The following is a 17,137-nucleotide window of genomic DNA, read 5'->3' on the forward strand; positions in this document are numbered from 1 at the left end:
CTCCTTGGGGTACTCTCTGTTACCTTTCCCCCTCTCTGGTCCTCTCTCCTTGGGGTACTCTCTGTTACCTTTCCCCCTCTCTGGTCCTCTCTCCTTGGGGTACTCTCTGTTACCTTTCCCCCTCTCTGGTCTTCTCTCCTTGGGGTACTCTCTGTTACCTTTCCCCGTCTCTGGTCTTCTCTCCTTGGGGTACTCTCTGTTACCTTTCCCCCTCTCTGGTCTTCTCTCCTTGGGGTACTCTCTGTTACCTTTCCCCCTCTCTGGTCTTCTCTCCTTGGGGTACTCTCTGTTACCTTTCCCCGTCTCTGGTCTTCTCTCCTTGGGGTACTCTCTGTTACCTTTCCCCCTCTCTGGTCTTCTCTCCTTGGGGTACTCTCTGTTACCTTTCCCCCTCTCTGGTCTTCTCTCCTTGGGGTACTCTCTGTTACCTTTCCCCGTCTCTGGTCTTCTCTCCTTGGGGTACTCTCTGTTACCTTTCCCCCTCTCTGGTCTTCTCTCCTTGGGGTACTCTCTGTTACCTTTCCCCCTCTCTGGTCTTCTCTCCTTGGGGTACTCTCTGTTACCTTTCCCTGTCTCTGGTCTTCTCTCCTTGGGGTACTCTCTGTTACCTTTCCCCCTCTCTGGTCTTCTCTCCTTGGGGTACTCTCTGTTACCTTTCCCCCTCTCTGGTCTTCTCTCCTTGGGGTACTCTCTGTTACCTTTCCCCGTCTCTGGTCTTCTCTCCTTGGGGTACTCTCTGTTACCTTTCCCCCTCTCTGGTCTTCTCTCCTTGGGGTACTCTCTGTTACCTTTCCCCCTCTCTGGTCCTCTCTCCTTGGGGTACTCTCTGTTACCTTTCCCCCTCTCTGGTCCTCTCTCCTTGGGGTACTCTCTGTTACCTTTCCCCCTCTCTGGTCCTCTCTCCTTGGGGTACTCTCTGTTACCTTTCCCCCTCTCTGGTCCTCTCTCCTTGGGGTACTCTCTGTTACCTTTCCCCCTCTCTGGTCCTCTCTCCTTGGGGTACTCTCTGTTACCTTTCCCCCTCTCTGGTCCTCTCTCCTTGGGGTCCCCGGAACCTGAGATGAGGCTTAGCAATAGCAGCTGATCGTCTGCCTGATAGCTGACCATTAGAAGACCTTGTAGCTAACTCTGTCCTGTAGGAAGGACAGTTATGAAAGCCTATCCAGCCTCCTGTGCATCCCAAATGGACCCCTTCTTCCCTATATAGTGCACTACTTTAGACCAGAGCCCTATGGAACTCTATTCCCTATATAGTGCACTACTTTAGACCAGAGCTCTATGGGACCCTATTCCCTATATAGTACACTACTTTAGACCAGAGCCCTATGGAACCCTATTCCCTATATAGTGCACTACTTTAGACCAGAGCCCTATGGAACCCTATTCCCTATATAGTGCACTACTTTAGACCAGAGCCCTATGGGACCCTATTCCCTATATAGTGCACTACTTTAGACCAGAGCCCTATGGAACCCTATTCCCTATATAGTACACTACTTTAGACCAGAGCTCTATGGGACCCTATTCCCTATATAGTGCACTACTTTAGACCAGAGCCCTATGGAACCCTATTCCCTATATAGTGCACTACTTTAGACCAGAGCCCTATGGAACCCTATTCCCTATATAGTACACTACTTTAGACCAGAGCTCTATGGGACCCTATTCCCTATATAGTGCACTACTTTAGACCAGAGCCCTATGGAACCCGATTCCCTATATAGTACACTACTTTAGACCAGAGCTCTATGGGACCCTATTCCCTATATAGTACACTACTTTAGACCAGAGCTCTATGGGACCCTATTCCCTATATAGTACACTACTTTAGACCAGAGCTCTATGGGACCCTATTCCCTATATAGTGCACTACTTTAGACCAGAGCCCTATGGAACCCTATTCCCTATATAGTACACTACTTTAGACCAGAGCTCTATGGGACCCTATTCCCTATATAGTGCACTACTTTAGACCAGAGCCCTATGGAACCCTATTCCCTATATAGTGCACTACTTTAGACCAGAGCCCTATGGAACCCTATTCCCTATATAGTACACTACTTTAGACCAGAGCTCTATGGGACCCTATTCCCTATATAGTACACTACTTTAGACCAGAGCTCTATGGGACCCTATTCCCTATATAGTACACTACTTTAGACCAGAGCTCTATGGGACCCTATTCCCTATATAGTACACTACTTTAGACCAGAGCTCTATGGGACCCTATTCCCTATATAGTGCACTACTTTAGACCAGAGCCCTATGGAACCCTATTCCCTATATAGTACACTACTTTAGACCAGAGCCCTATGGAACCCTATTCCCTATATAGTGCACTACTTTAGACCAGAGCCCTATGGAACCCTATTCCCTATATAGTACACTACTTTAGACCAGAGCTCTATGGAACTCTATTCCCTATTTAGTGCATTTCAAGAGTGTGCAAAGCTGTCATCAAGTCAAAGGGTGGCTATTTAGAAGAATCTCAAATATAACATATTTTGATTTGTTTAACACTTTTTTTTGGTTACAACATGATTCCATATGTGTAATTTCATAGTTTTGAGTAGAAAATAGTAAAAATAAAGAAAAACCCTCGAATGAGTAGGTGTGTCTAAACTCTTGACTGGTACTCTGTGTGTGTGTGTGTTTTATTTTTATATATATATATATATAAATAAATATATAAATTAAACATCAGGCTTCAACATGAGGTATCAAGGTCAATTACATTCAGTGTTGTAACAGCTCACCCTTCTGAAATGTCTTTTCCCCCTGTTTGTTCCGTAGCATCAACTGACACAGAGCGGCAGTGCCTTGGAGAGTGCAGTGGAGCTGCTGGAGTTTGCAAACAATGCTCTGGATATTAAAGACGAGGACGAGTTCACGAAGGTAGAGGCTGCTGTTCTCTAGGGCCTAGGCCTCTGACAACAACATTGTAATTGGGTGTGTAAGTATGAAGTGATTTCAGGAACCAACAGACATTTTAATTCCATAGGATATTGAATTAGAATGTAATATTTTTGCATTTAATGCACAAATTAAATCATTTAGTTCATCAATTGGACTTGTATTTCATGATTTTAAACTGAATTGAGTGAATATTGCATTCGGTTTTCAAATATTCAAATTCAATATTTATTGTCTTGTGTATCAAGCCTATCAAAGTTTCATGTATTCAACTTTTCAGATTCAGTTTTCAAATTCAGTTCTCTAAATTCAGATTCAAAACCAGAGACAACATCCTGGTACTTTGCAGGCCAGGAAAAGTAGAGGAGAACAGAGAATTTAAAACGCTCACTGTGGTAAACAGAAGCTTCTTGCGGTTTCTGAAGCCTAAGTGGCATGTTGAATTTATTTTCTTCCTGCGAATTTGGCTCTAGCGTTCTAGTTGTTTCGGCTATAAGCTATTATGACCCTATTCCTGAAAGCTGCGCATGGGTATGCCTTCTGTCCCCTCTATGATGATGAGACGTTAGAAGGGAGTGCCATAAAAAAACACAATTTGACCCCCCGTAAGAATACAGTTGAATAGCCCTGTCGTAGCCCTTCGAAGGATAGCCTTTCCACTCCCCTATTTAATCTTTCTCTTGTGACTGACTGGGTTCGAACCATGTCTCCTGCATGACCAGGGAGTCTCAGCTTTCAGGAATGGGGTCGTAATAGTTTATAGTAGTTCAAATCCTAGAGCCAAATTCGTAGGAAGAAAATAAATTCAACATGCCACTTTGGCTTCAGAAAAGAAGCAAGAAGGTTCTGTTTACCACAGTGAGCGTTTTTAATTCTCTGTTCTCCTCTACTTTTCCTGGCCTGCGAAGTACCAGGATGTTGTCTCTTGGTTTGGATCTGAATTCCGAGAACTGAATCTGAATGCATCTGAGAAGTCGAATATTATAAAACTTTGATAAACTTGAAATTATAGTTTGTCAACTTGATACACAGACAATGAATGCAATATCTACCATATTGAAACTGAATATATAAATATTGCATTTGAATATTCAATTAAATTGTGCATTACAAATTCAAAAATGTCATTCCATGTCCTAATACAAATTCTAAATGATGGAATTCAAATACAATTTGTTGGCACTAAAATCACTCCATATGTAAGCCTTGGACAATAACATTATTTGAATGTGATCAGCTGACGAGGACTACCAGGAAGTGAATGAAGGTCAACGTTGATTTACGAGTCAGGTGGCCTCGTATAGCTATCATAGGGTGTAGTATGTCTTCACTCTAAAGGGAAACTACATGGAGTTTCTTCGGTTATTTTTGGATTACTTTCAAAGGATTGATACTATGATGTGAATAGTGTTCTCCTAAACTAACAAACATGATTTTCCTTCTCAATTTCCTATAATACAGTAACAGAATCTTAAGTTTACAGTCATGCTGCTCTTTCTGTGTGACGTTGTTCACCATGCTCTCCTCAGCTTCACAGTGTGTGTGTGTGTGTGTCAGTTTGGCGAGTGTCCAGTCTGACTGTATGTACCCCATCCCGTGCCTGTACCCCATCCCGTGCCTGTACCCCATCCTGTGCCTGCACGGCTGTACTAACTATGATATATCTCTGTACTAACGGTCCCACTTCTTCTTTCTCCTCTTCCTCACCTCCTCTTCTTCCAAGGCTGCCAAGCAGATCAAAGATAGGTACGGTACACTCTTCCCTTCTTTAGTCTCTGGACATGCTTGCCTGGAAACCTGACGTTGAATTGCATTGAAATTCTAAGTCGTGCAGAAATGACTGTTTTGAATCAGGAAAGTTTACTCTCACGACCTTTTACAAGACAGAAAATAATATGTTAACATACTTTACTGGTTGTCTGTGCGGTTTGTCCTTTTGGCGGTAGGAATGAATTCTACTTTCCACAGGAATGTATAATTATATCAACTTTTCAAAGCGCTGGTAGTGTACACATTCTGCTTTTTAACACCTGGAGCATGTGCAGAAGATCAAAATACCTGCATGAGACACATGCATACTAGTAGAGCCGGTGTACGTGTTTACATGGTTCTGCCGGTGCTTCAGGTGTTAGAAATATGAACCAGCGCTTTGAAAAGTCGATGTAATTATACTTTCCTGTGGATATATTGTCTCACATTCCTACTGCCAAAAAGGACCAACCATACGGATAACGGGTAAAGTAAGTTTTTAAAACAACATTCTGGTTCGTGGTCGTCATTACATATAAGGACAAAGAAGGTCCAGACCGTGGCCATTTTTAGTTTCTAATTTGGAAAAATAAATCAGAATAAAAATATATATTGTTCACAATAAAGAGAATCTATGACGTGTCAACATTTAAATATTTATCCCACCGTTGATCAAAGCTTATATTCTTGATCAATATTCTTCTTCGTCTTCCTCTTTGAGAACCAGTGGCTAGTTATTTACACCACCGGTCAAAAGTTTTGGGGTCACTTAGAAATGTCCTTGTTTTTGAAAGAAAAGCTCTTTTTTGTGTCCATTTAAATTAATATCAAATTGATCAGAAATACAGTGTAGACATTTTTTATGTTGTAAATTAATATTGTAGCTGGAAACGGCAGATAAAAAAAAAAAAAAAATGGAATATCTACATAGGCGTGCAGAGGCCCATTATTAGTAACCATCACTCCTGTGTTCCAATGGCACGTTGTGTCAGCTAATCCAAGTTTATCATCTTAAAAGGCTAATTGATCAATAGAAAATCCTTTTTGCAATTATGTTAGCACAGCTGAAAACTGTTGTACTGATTTAAAGAAGCAATAAAACTGGCCTTCTTTAGACTAGTTGAGTATCTGGAGCATCAGCATTTGTGGGTTCGATTACAGCCTTTCTTCTGAAACTCGTCAGTCTATTTTTGTTCTGAGAAATGAAGGCTATTCCATGTGAGAAATTGCCAAGAAACTTAAGATCTGGTACAGCGCTGTGTACTACTCCCTTCACAGAACAGCACAAACTGGCTCTAACCAGAATAGAAATAGTGGGAGGCCCCGGTGCACAACTTAGTTAGTCTCCTGTCTCTTTGTGAACCAGTGGTTAGTTATGTTCTCCTGTGTCTCCAGGATTTGCCTTTAGCAGCACATTCACTCTGAAACGGCTAACTCCGCCCTCTCGACGGCAGAGGCCGAGGGCGACGTGAAGCGAACTACCCAGCTCGCAGGCGGCTCAGTACGCAACTAGTCTAGAGATGCTGCTGACGGCGTGTTGGCGAGGAGCAAAAAATACGCTACTAAGTTCTCATAATAACTTTGCTTTACAGAGAGTAGGTTACTGAGATATACAGTGATGTGGTGAGACTGAGGCAGGCTGCAAAGCTTTTATTAAGAAGCAGAGGAGACAGAGACAGGTTAGTACAGTGGTTCCCCTGAACTTGACCAATAGGAACATCTCCATAGGACCTATCTTCCCTATAGGGAACATTAAAATACAAACGATCCAATTTTTAAAAAATGTTTTTGTTTCGTCGCTGATGCTTTGTGTCAGTGTGAATCACCCCCCCCCCATAACATTACAGTTGCTATAGCTAATAGGCTATGTGTTTGCAGCTGGACTGAAGGGGAATGAACCTACAGCAGCCAAGGAGATAATGACTGGGGTCATTTCTACTCGTTTTTACTGTTCTCCAAATAGCATTTGAACGTTTTCAGCTTCCTTCCTGACCTCACTAAAACATAAACCCTAGTTGCGGCCCTACGTAGTGAGAGGGAACTTCCCTGATTCAAATGCAACATTTTTGCCCAACATAGAATTCAATGCAATTCAACGTTGAGTTTCCAGGCGATGGACATGCCTGGTGTCATGCTGCAGTGGTGTGAGAAGCCTAGCTTAGTGCACGGTTTAGAGTCTGGTCAAATAGTTAGAGGTCTTGTTTTTTATGTGTTTTACTAACTAGATGTCTTTTTTAGTTGTTTTTTTCTTCATGTAGTCAGCGATCTGGTCAGACATCAGCGAACTAAAAGTACATGCATTTTAGTGTGTCAATATGTGTGTGAGTCTTTGTTTGCTGTTACTGACCCCAAGGTAAGTGACATGAGGCAGGTTTCCATTGACCCAGGTTTATTGGACAAAAGCATTGCGACGTGTAATGATGTAATAATGTAATGGCGGTTATAGGAGACGTTTTCTAAAGCTCGACAACATTTTTATCCGTTCGGCGGCCTGGGTTATTTTTAAATTTTTCTGACTTCATTTATTTGCGACAAATTATGATGGAAACCGTGTTTTTGAAAAAAATGAGCGTTGACAAAATATTTTGAAGGTACGCGGGGCACGTGATGTCAACGCGTAGCCTAACTATGAAGCTCCACTCCACATTTTATTTCTCAAAACCCACTGCTTGTTAAATCCTATTTTTCACAAGAAAAAAAAATCATGTTTCTCTACAGGATCCTTGTCCTGACTTTTCAACAATGCCTGAAATTGCTTCGACTTGCTTTTCTGATTGGCTGGATGCAAGTTTCACCAACCAATTATTTTAGCTATCCAGGAGTGCAAGTCTCACCATGGCAACCACGGACCGTGGCACATGAGAATGATTTAGATTATAGCAAATATTTATACATTTATTGCATTCTATCAATGCTGGCTTTGGCGGGCTACCTGAGCCATGAAGCAGATATTGTATGTGGGAGGGCAGACAGGGGGCTGTTGCCAATTTATTATTTTGCAATCTGCCTAAATGGATAATGGAAACACTTAAACCACGTCGTTTTTAGTAGACACTGAAGGTTTTCGCGAAAACTTAAATATTTTTTTTTGGGGGGTGGGGTGTGATGTCATTATGTCCAGCTGTTTATATCGACACCAGACAGTTAAATGGAAACGCAACGTAGCAAGCTATTGTCGAATCTATTATCTATCCCAACCTTGTAAATGGCGACAAAAATCACAAGTTAATGGAAACATTGCTCTTGTGTGTGTCTGCTACACCTGCTGGGAGGGTAGCCTGTTCCCAGACCTGTTCCTGCTCTTGCCAACTCCAACGCCGTTGCTGTCATGGCCAAGACAAACATGACAAGGAGTTGGCATGTCTCACAAAACATATTCTTATGTATTCCGATTTAAAAATGACATCGGTACTAAACTTGAATGTGATCGCACAAACAGACTGGCACTCAGGCTAGCTGAAGAGTTGGTGGTGTTACTCTGCTATGGTGGTCTGGTGGCCTCACTGTGCCTTGTTCCTCCCTGCAGGGTAACCATGGCTCCAGCCTTCAGATTGACCATGAAGCCCAAGGCCACAGACAACATGAACCATCTCATGGCGGACTTCAACCAGGAACGGCAACTCCTCCAGAACCTCAAGTTTCTGCCTGGTACGTACATGTGGCTTGTGTCCCAAGTGGCCCCTATTCCCTATATAGTGCACTACTTTTGACCAGAGCCCTATGGAACCCTACTCCCTATATAGTGCACTACTTGTGACATTCAGTACTGTCGCCTGACATGAAATATTTTGATATCAAATTCAAAATAATTGGAGAATAGGGCCACATTTACACATTTTAGCTTTACCGTCCAAATAAATGTGGAGAGCAGTCTATATTATTACTGTAGACAATGAGATTTAATTAGTATGGAAAAGACAGCTAATATTTGCATTATTATAATAATGTGTTTGGAAATGTAGCCTATTGGTCATTTGATTATCCCTCATAATTAGCCTAATTTTTAGATTTTTCTTTATTTTAATTTTTTCTGGGTAGTATCCAATCTAACTCTCTGTTGTTGTTTTTGTCGCACTGCTTTGCTTTATCTTGGCCAGGTCGCAGTTGTAAATGAGAACTTGTTCTCAACTAGTCTACCTGGTTAAATAAAGGTGAAATAAAAAAATAAAAAAAATAAAAAAATCTACATTGTGTACAAAACATTAGGAACACCTGCTCTTTCCATGATATAGACTGACCAGGTAGAAGCTATGATCCCTTATTGATGTCTCTTGTTAAATCCACTTCAGTCAGTGTAGATGAAGGGGAGGAGACGGGTTAAAGAAGAATTTTAAAGCCTTGAGACAATGGAGACATGCATTGTGTATGAGTGCCATTCAGAGGATGAATGGGCAAGACAAAAGATTTACATGCCTTTTGAACGGAGTATGGTAGTAGGTACCAGGCACACCGGTTTGTGTCAAGAACTGCAACGTTGCTGGGTTTTTCACTCTCAACAGCTTCCCTGTGTATCTAGAATGGTCCACTACCCAAAGGACATCCAGCCAACTTGACTCAAATGTGGGAAGCATTGGAGTTAACATGGACCAGCATCCCTGTGGAACGCTTTCGACACCTCGTAGAGTCCATGTCCCGACGAATTGAGGCTGTTCTGAGGGCAAAACGGGCCTCAGGCTGTTCTGAGGGCAAAACGGGCCTCAGGCTGTTCTGAGGGCAAAACGGGCCTCAGGCTGTTCTGAGGGCAAAACGGGCCTCAGGCTGTTCTGAGGGCAAAACGGGCCTCAGGCTGTTCTGAGGGCAAAACGGGCCTCAGGCTGTTCTGAGGGCAAAACGGGCCTCAGGCTGTTCTGAGGGCAAAACGGGCCTCAGGCTGTTCTGAGGGCAACTCAATATTAGGAAGGTGTTCCTAATGCTTATAGAGAGCAGAAGCAGCGGTGGTCTGTGGTTAGTTGGTTCATGCTACTATCTCGTGGTGTGTGTGTGTGTGTGTGTGTGTGTGTGTGTGTGTGTGTGTGTGTGTGTGTGTGTGTGTGTGTGTGTGTGTGTGTGTGTGTGTGTGTGTGTGTGTGTGTGTGTGTGTGTGTGTGTGTGTGTGTGTGTGTGTGTGTGTGTGTGTGTGTGTGTGTGTGTGTGTGTGTGTGTGTGTGACACCAGCAATGGTCTAACAAATTGCTCCCTGCATCTCTCCGTCAAATGAGGGTTGCTCTATAGCGTCAGCTTTCACATCAGTCATCCAGAGAGGCTGGTTTTCTCCAGAGTCCCTAAGGCACTGCACTAGACCAGTGGTTTTCAGACTTCTCCTCAGGGACCTCGCCACGACGGTTCAGACTTCTCCTCAGGGACCCCGCCGCGGCGGTTCAGACTTCTCCTCAGGGACCCCGCCGCGGCGGTTCAGACTTCTCCTCAGGGACCCCGCCGCGGCGGTTCAGACTTCTCCTCAGGGACCCCGCGGCGGCGGTTCAGACTTCTCCTCAGGGACCCCGCCGCGGCGGTTCAGACTTCTCCTCAGGGACCCCGCCGCGGCGGTTCAGACTTCTCCTCAGGGACCCCGCCGCGGCGGTTCAGACTTCTCCTCAGGGACCCCGCCGCGGCGGTTCAGACTTCTCCTCAGGGACCCCGCCGCGGCGGTTCAGACTTCTCCTCAGGGACCCCGCCGCGGCGGTTCAGACTTCTCCTCAGGGACCCCGCCGCGGCGGTTCAGACTTCTCCTCAGGGACCCCGCCGCGGCGGTTCAGACTTCTCCTCAGGGACCCCGCGGCGGCGGTTCAGACTTCTCCTCAGGGACCCCGCGGCGGCGGTTCAGACTTCTCCTCAGGGACCCCGCGGCGGCGGTTCAGACTTCTCCTCAGGGACCCCGCGGCGGCGGTTCAGACTTCTCCTCAGGGACCTCGCCGCGGCGGTTCAGACTTCTCCTCAGGGACCCCGCCGCGGCGGTTCACAGTGTTGTGGTAGCCCTGAACTATCTCACCTGATTCAAGTAGTCAAGGGCTTGATATTTAGTTGAAACAGATGTGCTAGCTCTAGAAAATATCAAATGCCTGGCACGGCTAGAGATGTAGGGCTGTAGGTTCCCAGGAGAGGTTTGAGAACCACTGCACTAGACTAGCACACGAGTCGACCACAGATGTCCTGAGCAGCCAGACACTACAGTACCACAGACCACAGATCAGAGTTAACCACCTCAACAAGACTAAAATAACCCAGAAGAGCGCAGGTTCTTCAGGGAACTAACCCGGGCAGTAGAAGACCTTTCTCATAATGTAGTGATTCCCTCTATGTACTACTGAAGTAATACTGATGGAGATGGGCTGTAGGGATGTAGAGCTGTAGGGATGTAGAGCTGTAGGAATGTAGAGCTGTAGGGATGTAGAGCTGTAGGGCTCTATGTACTACTGAAGTAATACTGATGGAGATGGGCTGTAGGGATGTAGAGCTGTAGGGCTGTAGAGCTGTAGGGCTGTAGAGCTGTAGATCTGTAGGGCTGTAGAGATGTAGAGCTGTAGGGATGTAGAGCTGTAGGAATGTAGAGCTGTAGGGATGTAGAGCTGTAGGGCTCTATGTACTACTGAAGTAATACTGATGGAGATGGGCTGTAGGGATGTAGAGCTGTAGAGCTGTAGATCTGTAGGGCTGTAGATCTGTAGGGCTGTAGAGCTGTAGAGCTGTAGGGATGTAGAGCTGTAGAGCTGTAGGGCTGTAGAGCTGTAGGGATGTAGGGATGTAGGGATGTAGAGCTGTAGGGATGTAGAGCTGTAGGGATGTAGAGCTGTAGGGATGTAGATATGTACAGCCACTGTGTTTCTCATTGAGGTCCAGCGGTCTGTATTCTCGAGGTTTAAGTATTACTGATACATCATATTAGCTGTATGCGTTGTCGTGGCACTGGGAAGCTTTGAATAGCTCTAAGGGCAGTCTGTCAGTGTAGTGGAGCAAACCTCAACCTGACTGGGTTACGTTGATACATCAGCTGTATGTGTTGTTGTGGACCTGGAGACGCTTTGAGGGCAGTCGTCACAGTGGCAAGACTAGAGAACTACTTGTATAGGACAAATCCTCCTCAAGCCGACTGTTCACGTGTTCACGCGTGCACGCGTGTCCGGTTGAGGCAAGGCTGTGGCTCGTCGGCGCCGCTCTCTCTGTTGCTCGGAGCTAGTAGACATGCTCAGTGGACCGTGAGAGCAGCGCTTCAGTCCTCTCAAAGTCTTCAACTGTAACTAAAAGAGACAGACTAGCCCTTACCTCTGTGGCATGGTTCCAGAGTGTAGTAGGCATGGGCTGTGTCCCAAATGGAACCCTGTCCTACTTTAGACCAGAGCCCTATGGAACCCTATTCCCTATATAGTGCACTACTTTAGACCAGAGCTCTATGGAACCCTGTTCCCTATATAGTGCACTACTTTAGACCAGAGCCCTATGGAACCCTATTCCCTATATAGTGCACTACTTTAGACCAGAGCCCTATGGAACCCCATTCCCTATATAGTGCACTACTTTAGACCTGAGGCATACGGGGCACCAGATAGTGTACAGGGTACCAGTTCAGCCCATGGAGTAACCTGACAGTGTTTTCCAGGGTGGCAGTGCTGTTGAACAAATATAGAAATGTGAAACCTAACTCTAACCTTATATAACCTCCATAACTTCTCAGATGGGATTACTAGAAGGAGCACAGCGATATGTCACTACAGATCTGGGCCGGTATTCGTCAAGTGTCTTGGAGTAGGAGATTCTATCTAGGATCAGGTCCCCCCCTTATCCATTCATTATAATCTAACAGGTCAAAACTTATCCTAGACTGTAGTAGACTGCATCTCACTGTAGTAGGCTCCATCTCACTGTAGTAGGCTCCATCTCACTGTAGTAGACTGCATCTCACTGTAGTAGACTGCATCTCACTGTAGTAGGCTGTAGGCTGCATCTCACTGTAGTAGGCTGTAGGCTGCATCTCACTGTAGTAGACTGCATCTCACTGTAGTAGACTGTAGGCTCCATCTCACTGTAGTAGACTGCATCTCACTGTAGTAGACTGTAGGCTCCATCTCACTGTAGTAGACTGCATCTCACTGTAGTAGGCTGTAGGCTCCATCTCACTGTAGTAGACTGCATCTCACTGTAGTAGGCTGCATCTCACTGTAGTAGACTGCATCTCACTGTAGTAGACTGCATCTCACTGTAGTAGGCTGCATCTCACTGTAGTAGACTGCATCTCACTGTAGTAGGCTGCATCTCACTGTAGTAGGCTGTAGGCTGCATCTCACTGTAGTAGACTGCATCTCACTGTAGTAGGCTGCATCTCACTGTATTATGCTGTAGGCTGCATCTCACTGTAGTAGGGTGTAGGCTGCATCTCACTGTAGTAGGCTGCATCTCACTGTATTATGCTGTAGGCTGCATCTCACTGTAGTAGGGTGTAGGCTGCGTCTCACTGTAGTAGGCTGTAGGCTGCATCTCACTGTAGTAGGCTGTAGGCTCCATCTCACTGTAGTAGACTGCATCTCACTGTAGTAGGCTGCATCTCACTGTAGTAGACTGCATCTCACTGTAGTAGGCTGCATCTCACTGTAGTAGACTGCATCTCACTGTAGTAGGCTGCATCTCACTGTAGTAGGCTGCATCTCACTGTAGTAGACTGCATCTCACTGTAGTAGGCTGCATCTCACTGTAGTAGGCTGCATCTCACTGTAGTAGGCTGCATCTCACTGTAGTAGGCTGCATCTCACTGTAGTAGACTGCATCTCACTGTAGTAGGCTGCATCTCACTGTAGTAGACTGCATCTCACTGTAGTAGGCTGCATCTCACTGTATTATGCTGTAGGCTGCATCTCACTGTAGTAGGGTGTAGGCTGCATCTCACTGTAGTAGGCTGTAGGCTGCATCTCACTGTAGTAGGCTGTAGGCTGCATCTCACTGTAGTAGGCTGCATCTCACTGTAGTAGGCTGCATCTCACTGTATTATGCTGTAGGCTGCATCTCACTGTAGTAGGGTGTAGGCTGCATCTCACTGTAGTAGGCTGTAGGCTGCATCTCACTGTAGTAGGCTGTAGGCTGCATCTCACTGTAGTAGGCTGCATCTCACTGTAGTAGGCTGCATCTCACTGTATTATGCTGTAGGCTGCATCTCACTGTAGTAGGGTGTAGGCTGCATCTCACTGTAGTAGGCTGTAGGCTGCATTTCACTGTAGTAGGCTGCATCTCACTGTAGTAGACTGTAGGCTGCATCTCACTGTAGTAGGCTGCATCTCACTGTAGTAGGCTGCATCTCACTGTAGTAGGCTGTAGGCTGCATCTCACTGTAGTAGACTGTAGGCTGCATCTCACTGTAGTAGACTGTAGGCTGCATCTCACTGTAGTAGACTGTAGGCTGCATCTCACTGTAGTAGACTGCATCTCACTGTAGTAGGCTGTAGGCTCCATCTCACTGTAGTAGACTGCATCTCACTGTAGTAGGCTGTAGGCTCCATCTCACTGTAGTAGGCTGCATCTCACTGTAGTAGGCTGCATCTCACTGTAGTAGGCTGCATCTCACTGTATTATGCTGTAGGCTGCATCTCACTGTAGTAGACTGTAGGCTGCATCTCACTGTAGTAGGCTTTAGGCTGCATCTCACTGTAGTAGACTGTAGGCTGCATCTCACTGTAGTAGACTGTAGGCTGCATCTCACTGTAGTAGGCTGTAGGCTGCATCTCACTGTAGTAGACTACATCTCACTGTAGTAGGCCGTAGGCTGCATCTCACTGTAGTAGGCTGTAGGCTGCATCTCACTGTAGTAGGCTGTAGGCTGCATCTCACTGTAGTAGGCTGTAGGCTGCATCTCACTGTAGTAGGCTGCATCTCACTGTAGTAGGCTGCATCTCACTGTAGTAGGCTGCATCTCACTGTATTATGCTGTAGGCTGCATCTCACTGTAGTAGGCTGCATCTCACTGTAGTAGACTGTAGGCTGCATCTCACTGTAGTAGGCTGTAGGCTGCATCTCACTGTAGTAGGCTGTAGGCTGCATCTCACTGTAGTAGACTGCATCTCACTGTAGTAGGCTGCATCTCACTGTAGTAGACTGTAGGCTGCATCTCACTGTAGTAGACTGTAGGCTGCATCTCACTGTAGTAGGCTGTAGGCTGCATCTCACTGTAGTAGGCTGTAGGCTGCATCTCACTGTAGTAGACTGCATCTCACTGTAGTAGGCTGCATCTCACTGTAGTAGGTGTGACCAGCGGTGTGACCCCCTAGGACCAGCGGTGTGACCCCCTAGGACCAGCGGTGTGACCCCCTAGGACCAGCGGTGTGACCCCCTAGTTTAGATTGGTCAATGGAAACTGATTGGTCAGAAACCACCACTGTCACATTCATCTCTCTCTTTCTCTCTCAATTTAATTTAAGGGATTTATTGGCATGGGATAAATAGGTTAACATTGCAAAAGCAAGTGAAATAGATCAGAAACCAAAGTGAAATAAACAGTACAAACATTTACAGTAAACATTACACTCCAAACAAATAAAGACTTTTCAAATGTCATATTAGGTGCAAATAGTTCAAGTTTAAAAGGGGAAATGAATACACATAAATATGGGTTGTATTTACAATGGTGTTTGTTTCTTCACTGGTTGCCCTTTTCTTGTGGCTGCTGTTATGAGCTCGCTGTGGTATTTCACCCAATAGATATGGGAGTTTATCAAAATTGGGTTTGTTTTTTAATTCTTTGTGGGTCTGTGTAATCTGAGGGAAATATGTGTCTCTAATATGGTCATACATTTGGCAGGAGGTTAGGAAGTGCATTTCCCACCTCATTTTGTGGGCAGTGTGCACACAGCCTGTCTTCTCCTGAGAGCCAGGTCTACCTACAGCAGCCTTTCTCATTAGCGAGGCTATGCCCACTGAGTCTGTACACAGTCAAAGCTTTCCTTAATTTTGGCTCAGTCACAGTGGTCAGGTATTCTGCCACTGTGTACTCTCTGTTTAGGGCCAAATAGCGTTGTAGTTTGGAAAGAATTAACCAACAAAAACTGAGCAATGTGTCAAATAATTATCTTTCTGTTTTAATCATGATTTGGTTGGGTCTAATTGTGTTGCTGTCCTGGGGCTCTGTGGGGTCTGTTTGTGTGTGTGAACAGAGCTCAAGGACCAGCTTGCTGAGGGGACACTTCTCCAGGTTCATTTCTCTGTAGGTGATGTTTGGGAATCGATTCCTTTTAGGTAGTTGTAGAATTTAACGGCTCTTTTCTGGATTTTTATAATTAGTGGTTATCGGCCTAATTCTGCTCTGCATGCATTATTTGGTGTTTTACGTTGTAGACGGAGGATACTTTTTGCAGAATTCTGCTTGCAGAGTCTCAATTTGGTGTTTGTCCCATTTTTAGTGAATTATTGGTAGGTGAGTGGAACCCAGAACTCACAGCAATGGGTTCTATAACTGATTTCAAGTATTTTTTTTACCAGATCCTAATTGGTATATCGAATTTTAAGTTCCTTTTGATGGCATAGAAGGTCCTTTTGCCAGGTCTCTCAGCTCGTTCACAGCTTTGTGGAAGTTACCTTCCACAAAGCTGATGTTTAGGCCGAGGTATGTATAGATTTTGTGTGCTCTATGGCAACGGTGTCTAGATGGAATTTGTATTTGTGGTCCTGGCAACTGGACCTTTTTTGGAACACCATTATTTTTGTCTTACTGAGATTTACTGTCAGGGCCCAGGTCTGGCAGAATCTGGGCAGAAGATCTTGGTGCTGCTGTAGGCCCTCCTTAGTTGGGGACAGACGCATCAGATCATCAGTAGACATTTGACTTCAGATTCTATTAGGGTGAGGCCGGGTGCTGCAGACTGTTCTAGTGCCCTTGCTAATGTTGAAGAGGGTGGGGCTTAAGCTGCATCCCTGTCTCATCCCACAGCCCTATGGAAGAAATGTGTGTTTTTTTTGTGCAAATTTTAACCACACACTTGTTGTTTGTGTACATGGATTTTATAATGTTGTATGATTTTTCACCCAACACCACTTCCCATAAATGTGTATAGCAGACCCTCATGCCAAATTGAGTCAAACGCTTTTTGAAATCAACAAAGCATGAGAAGCCTTTGTCAGTTAGGGTGTACAGGATGAATACGTGGTCTGTCGTACGGTAATTTGGTAAAAAGCCAATTTGACATTTGCTCAGTACATTGTTTTCACTGAGGAAATGTACGAGTTTGCTTTTAATAATAATGCAGATTTTCCCAAGGTTGCTGTTGATGCATATCCCACGGTAGTTATTGGGCTCAAATTTGTCTCCACTTTTGTGGATTGGGGTGATCAGTCCTTGGTTTCAAATATTGGGGAAGATGCCAGAGCTAAGGATGATGTTAAAGAGTTTAAGTATAGCCAATTGGAATTTGTGGTCTGTATATTTTATTATTTAAGATACCATCAACACCACAGGCCTTTTTTGGGTTGGAGGGTTTGTATTTTGTCCTGTAGTTCATTCAATGTGATTGGAGAATCCAGTGTG

General features: G+C 45.0%; 1 protein-coding gene across 3 annotated transcripts in view; it reads left to right on the forward strand.

Moving 5' to 3' along the window:
• Window positions 1-17,137, forward strand: part of LOC139539504 (FSD1-like protein) — a 79,727-nt gene that overhangs the window by 23,199 nt on the left and 39,391 nt on the right. For all 3 annotated transcript variants that reach the window (XM_071342549.1, XM_071342532.1, XM_071342542.1), the window contains exons 4-6: window positions 2,794-2,895; window positions 4,637-4,659; window positions 8,189-8,310. In XM_071342549.1, the coding sequence (XP_071198650.1) occupies window positions 2,794-2,895; window positions 4,637-4,659; window positions 8,189-8,310 (247 nt within the window). The remainder of the gene's footprint in view (window positions 1-2,793; window positions 2,896-4,636; window positions 4,660-8,188; window positions 8,311-17,137) is intronic.

Source organism: Salvelinus alpinus, chromosome 1, assembly GCF_045679555.1.
Source record: "Salvelinus alpinus chromosome 1, SLU_Salpinus.1, whole genome shotgun sequence".
Lineage (NCBI taxonomy): Eukaryota > Metazoa > Chordata > Actinopteri > Salmoniformes > Salmonidae > Salvelinus > Salvelinus alpinus.